This window comes from Anthonomus grandis, chromosome 4, assembly GCF_022605725.1.
Source record: "Anthonomus grandis grandis chromosome 4, icAntGran1.3, whole genome shotgun sequence".
NCBI classification, from domain to species: domain Eukaryota; kingdom Metazoa; phylum Arthropoda; class Insecta; order Coleoptera; family Curculionidae; genus Anthonomus; species Anthonomus grandis.
In genome coordinates this window covers 30,944,010-30,950,009 of record NC_065549.1, presented here as the reverse complement: position 1 = coordinate 30,950,009, position 6,000 = coordinate 30,944,010, and the positions used below count along the sequence as shown (strand labels likewise).

Here is a 6,000-nt window from a genome sequence, read left to right as displayed (position 1 = left end):
GGAAACACAATTGAGCCATTTTTAATATGGTGCTAGGTTAGCTAAATTTTTATACATACGACATAAAATGAGTTTCAATTTTTAATACTGCTATATCTGTGATTTGATGCCAAAATGTTTCCAAATACCTATTTTGGATACTTGCTTTCTAATCCTCCGATGATTTACATTGGAATTTTCTCAATGTTTAAGATATTGCAAATTCGCGGGTGGCGAATTTGGATCTGGGAAACCATAGAAGATACAGGTTTAATTTAATTATGGCAAAGTTGCGTAATTTGGTGCTTATTCAAATAGAGTTTAAGAATTTTACAACTTAGCAATTTACGGAAAAAATAAAAAAATAGCCACGTGCACTTTCATAGACATTTTTCACATACTATTATACTTTTTCACATACACAAAATTACATGATAAGAGTTTAATTTTAATTTATTTACTAAATTTTAATCAGCATAAAATTACACAACTTTGCTATAATTTCATTTAAGATATTTTAGTCGCTGCAATAACTTTACTACAGAATGTTTGTGAACAAAATGCACGTATTTTAAAAATAATGGTAAACTTTAGTCAATTTATTGTATTTGTTGAGTTATAAAAATATACCATATCAGTTAAAGAAAACATTGCTGTATTTTAAATGAAATGCTGTTTTTGTAAATGTAGAACTTTGTTAAAAAATCGTGTATAACGGTACACATGACTTATATTTACTTTTTGAGCAAAGCAAATGAAATTAAGTATGTTAGTATGTTGGATAAACGCAAATTTCTTGACATATTCAGTTATTTTTTGTCACTTTTGTATATTTTTATATTTTTTTCGAATATTTCTAGTCTTACATTCTAAAAATTGTTCTCCCCAAATTATTTTAATTTTTTTTTTGGGTTTATTGAAATTGGTTAGAAAATTATTTCCCAGAAAGAATATAACTAGATCTGGAGCGTTATATAACATAATAAGTCTTAACCCAAATTTGATACTTTTTGTTTATAAGTATTTAAAAAAAAATGTGTGCAGATTTGAAATACCCCGGAAATAGGTCAAATAAATTGAAGAATATATACTGACAAACTTAACCTTTTCCCACCAAGATTTTAAAATTATATCCGACAGAAGAATAAATGAGCAAACATATAGAAGTGCACGTCCACAGTGTAATTAGAAGTATCTTACTTATATTAGCACTAAAATTTGAGATTTTAAAAAAAATATTCGACTATTACTGGCAGTATCGATAACTATTTATTATCTTTTGATATAGTATTTCTATGTATTTTTGCTCTTTGGCTACTCAAGCTTAATTTCTTATCTAAATGAGAATAAGGCATATAAATCTTTTATCAAATAAAATAATAGATTTACATCATTATCAGATATCAAAATGAAGCATGCTTTTTGAAAGTTCTAATTTATGTGTCTATGGTAACTACTTGGATAGTTACATTTTTTTTGCTTAAAACATATATAGCTATTTAATGAGCTCATACTTTTTGGGTATGCATTTATAAATTAATAAGTGAGTAGATACCTAAGTGATTAAAAAAACAAATGTTAATTAATAGTGGTTAATAATCCTAATACTAAAGGAATATCCATCTTATTGTGTATTTACTCATACACTTGTTTTTTACCAATATTAATAAGGCCTCACTTTTTAGTTGCTAGGCACCAACAATTTTTCTAATACTACAGCTTAAAATATTAATTCTTATAGTAGCTATACACTCAAGAATTATGCTACAAGTCAGGCTATTTATTAATCATAAAAATTAATTAGCCGACAGAAATATTTAAAAACAATCACTTCCAATAATATATAAATTAAGGTAGTTTTGCTGTATTATTGGTTGCTTAGTGCACATTTCCTGGAGTGGTAATGATACTCTCGCTGAAACGAGCTACAATTCTATTAATATAGCGCTTTCGGCCGTAGGCCATCAACAGGCTTTAAAACATTTTTAAAGCAATGACACTGTTCTAGAAAAACGATACACCACAAAAACACTATTGCCATTGGTTCTTAAGTACCAAAAAAAGTAAGATGAAAAAGTAAGTCCTGAAGTCAGTATCAAAAACATCACTAAAGATCACACATACCTACTGATTCTGTATCTTTCTGCTATTGATCTAGATACTTTGATCCTTGTCTCAGTGTTTCTCAAATAACATATATCGAAATTTACCAAATAAACAAGTTTTAATCTAGATTTCCTATAAAAAATTCATAATTAGGGTTGTTCAGATTTTACCGCTAAGAAGTCTTACAACGATCAAATGATTTGAAATATAGTTTGTAAATTACATTTTTTAACCAATTGCAAAATATATTAGATAAAGGATTTGTATGTGGCACTATCCTTCAAAGACTGCTTGAACGTATAAAAAGGACGTACCCTGTAAAATGGATAAACGCATAAAAAAGTATAGGATAAAAAAACGGTGCAACAGATTTATCTGAAATTCGGCACACAGATTCTCACTCCTATTTTGTTTTTCGATATTCAATCTGGTTATCTTTAAATTTAATAAAGTGAAAAATGTTACCATCTGTAAATCCGGCAACCACCTGACCAAGATGGAAGCTAATAACAACAAACCACAAAATGTAAAGTGTAATTGATCACCAAACAAAATAGGAAGTGTGAGCGGATAGAAAATACTTGACCAATTTTCACCTCATTCTGATTTGAGGCTATTTTTTCTTGTATTTTTCTAAGCTAATCAATGCTTATCAATCTTTGACACTTAGGACATCTTTAACAATTGCGACTATTTATTTCGTTTATAATTTGAAAAACGCGTTGAAACTTCCTAAGCAGCAAGAGTCGTGTGACAATCAAAAGTTACTTTCAAGCCATGAAACTCGATTCGCTTAAATGTAGGTTTCTTAAAAATATGTATGAAGTTTGAGTCCAATTGGTTGCGAGCAACCAAGATGAAACCGAAACAAGTCGGTTGCCAGGCATCTATTTATTTTAAGTTTTTGATCTAAAACCCCTATAAATAAAACGTTAAATCTCAAAACGGTTTAAATTGATTTGGATCCCTAAAAGTATGTTAATAATGTAGGAGCTCAGGAGAGACCTAAGTAAAAGGTGTAATAAATACTGTGTATATGACAATTATTTCCTGATCACCCCCTTATATTATTAGAATATAAAAATAAAACCACAGATACAGTTAATAATATTAATAATTAATTAGTTATTCTGGCAGGAACTTCGAAGCATATTGCGTCTTTTTTAGTAGTACTATCGGTAAGGGACCAGTGCACCACCGTTTTCAGCTGAAATATAAAAAAAAACAATTAAGATTTTTAAATATGTTAATATTTCAATTTTTTCTTTTTTAACTCTAAACGTTAACTTTATTTAAAAAAATGCTCACCGTAGGATAGACTTGCAAAACGTCAATCGCATCCTTAAAAACGTAAGTTTTCCCCTTTTCGAACTGGCAGTTGTTTTTAGTTTTCTCATCTTCCTCATAGACTTTATCGCAGGCGCTCGTTCCGTCTACTCCAATAAATGGAAAAGCAATTCCCAATATATTGGCGTTAACAGTTTGGGTTAAATTTTTCATCTCGGCAGCTACAAAGGAATCATGTGTTTATTGTGAATAAGCATTTTTAATTTGATTTATGATATTGCAGCATGCACGCCTTCAGTGGAATAAGAAAATAAATCCTAATTTTATAAACAAGTTTTTAAGGAATTTTCCATTTTATATGAAATTATTTATAATAATGCGTTTATTCTAAAATAATATTTAGTAAACATTAATTTATTAATAAGTAACATTATTTATCAACGCCAGTGATTTGTTAATTATCCTCTCTTAAAAACAAAATAAGATAAAAATAAACTGTTGATGATTTAAGCGAAATTCTTTTCTATTCTTCATTCTTCTAGCTACTTTATTTACTTAATACATAGGAATGAGCCTTGAAAAGATTTTTTATATCCTCTGACAGGTCAATTTTATTTTTGGATCGGGCATATTTTTACAGCAAATGTAAATATACAAGATGTCGCAAAAGAATGTGAAAGATGTGTGATAGAAAAAAATTTTTTTTTTTAAATGAATATATCTTTTGTACATTTTTGCATTCTCCGGAAAATTCTGGACATGTTTTATATGTAATATACTATATCTATCTTCAACCGTTCATGAAATAATTATATTTAAATAATAACTATAATACTTCATTGCAACATAAATTGCAACATAATCCACACATCGAAATTTAGAAATAAACTGGCCGCCATTAATAGCATTTCAAACTAGTTACAACTCATTTATAACCACTCATTTCAATTACAGCTCTGTGAATATTTGGCATAGTCTTTAAATAAGTGCTAATTATCTTAAAGTTTTAACTGTATTGTTAGTTGAAAATATTTACAATGCGTTTAACTGAGACTCATAGAATCGAAATATTAATTATGCAGGATTATGGTGACAAAAGTAGAACAGCAATGATTAAATTAATTGAATGTTCTGCAACAATAAATATTTGAACAGAGAACCTGTAAGTCAGACTCAAAATTATCGGTAAAGTTAAAAGTTAAGGCTAAGTGGAGAAAGACTGAAACTGTTAAGGATCTTGACAGACTAGGAAGTATTGGCGTTCCTAATGATAAGAAACTGGATATAAGTTCTCATAGAAAAAGGGTAACAAAATTATTAAAAAAGGAAAAGTGATATTCTTATAAAATTCAATTACTTCAAGAGCTACTAGAAGATGGTCTAGATCGCAGAAAAAAATTTTGCTAAACCACAACTGAAAGAACTAATAATAACACTGGTTTAGTAAAAAAAAAATCTCAGAAGTATGAAAATATGAATATATGGGCAGGGATTATAAGTAACAGAGTAAAAGGACCATAGGTCTTTGGAGGAATTTTGACGAACATCGTTATCATGACTTTTAGAATGCGACTATTGGTTTCAGCACTGGCGACATTGTATCCCGATGAAAATAAGCCATCTAAGCGCTTACTCTCTGCAATTCTTACCGGTGCAGGCAGACGTGGATCTATAGAGTAAAGACCTAGGTGGCCCGACCGTCTGACTACTTTCTTTAGGGTTATGTCAAAAAAGTGTATAAAGGAATGTACAGAGATAAGCTACTCACGCTTGATATCCTCAAAGATCGCATTCTTAACGGCTACTTCCAGCATTTGATTTTATAAATATGGAACCTAACTATTAATTTATGTTGAAATAAAGTGTTATATTTATTATTTAAACGGAATTATTTCGTGAGCAGTGGAAGGTAGGTATAGGACATTATAAATAAAACATGCCCAGGGTTTTCCGGAGAATCCAAAAATGCAAAAATATACTGGAGGTTCAATTTAAGAAAAAAAATCCTTTTGCTGTCACTTCTTTCCGACCCCCTGTATTTAAAAATATGCCCGTTTCTAAAATAAAATCGACGTGTCCAAGGATTAAATAAAAGATTTCCCCTTTTTATTGGATTTATCCGATATTTAATCACAACCCTGTATAAATGAAATCATTAATGATTATGCACCTAATTTACCAATAATCTGTATATGCTTAATTTGAATAATTAATATCGTATGCCCAAGAGTTTTTTTTTAATACATAAAAATAGCCTACGTAATACATAAAGGCAGCTTAACCAATTACTAAAGAAAAATTAAGATTTTTATTATTAACTGTAACGGACTTGATAGATGAGATGGTTAGCTTAGTATAGACATTCTATACACGATTTCATATGAGCTAAAAGATTGTACCAGACTTTGTGTAAACTAGTAGAGATTGTTAATTTGTTGTTTGTCATCTGCCGTGTTTATATCATAAAGCGCTATTAAATATATTCTCAACGTAGAAAATAAAAAAAATCTGTTAAATATTATTGTCAGAATGCATTTTTGAATAATGTTAAGTGCCTTCCGAGAATTGCCATATAATTTACCTCATAAAATAATTTCGTATTGCAAGAATCATTAAACTGAAAATTTG

The 6,000-nt window shown here is 29.1% G+C and overlaps 1 protein-coding gene across 2 annotated transcripts in view; it reads right to left on the bottom strand.

Moving 5' to 3' along the window:
• Positions 1-3,128: 3,128 nt before the first annotated feature.
• LOC126735480 (NPC intracellular cholesterol transporter 2) overlaps positions 3,129-6,000 on the bottom strand; it is a 48,311-nt gene continuing 45,439 nt past the window's right edge. For both annotated transcript variants that reach the window (XM_050439483.1, XM_050439485.1), the window contains exons 3-4: positions 3,394-3,593; positions 3,129-3,292 (exon numbers count right to left, since the gene is read on the bottom strand). In XM_050439483.1, the coding sequence (XP_050295440.1) occupies positions 3,203-3,292; positions 3,394-3,593 (290 nt within the window). In that variant the 3' untranslated portion in view covers positions 3,129-3,202. The remainder of the gene's footprint in view (positions 3,293-3,393; positions 3,594-6,000) is intronic.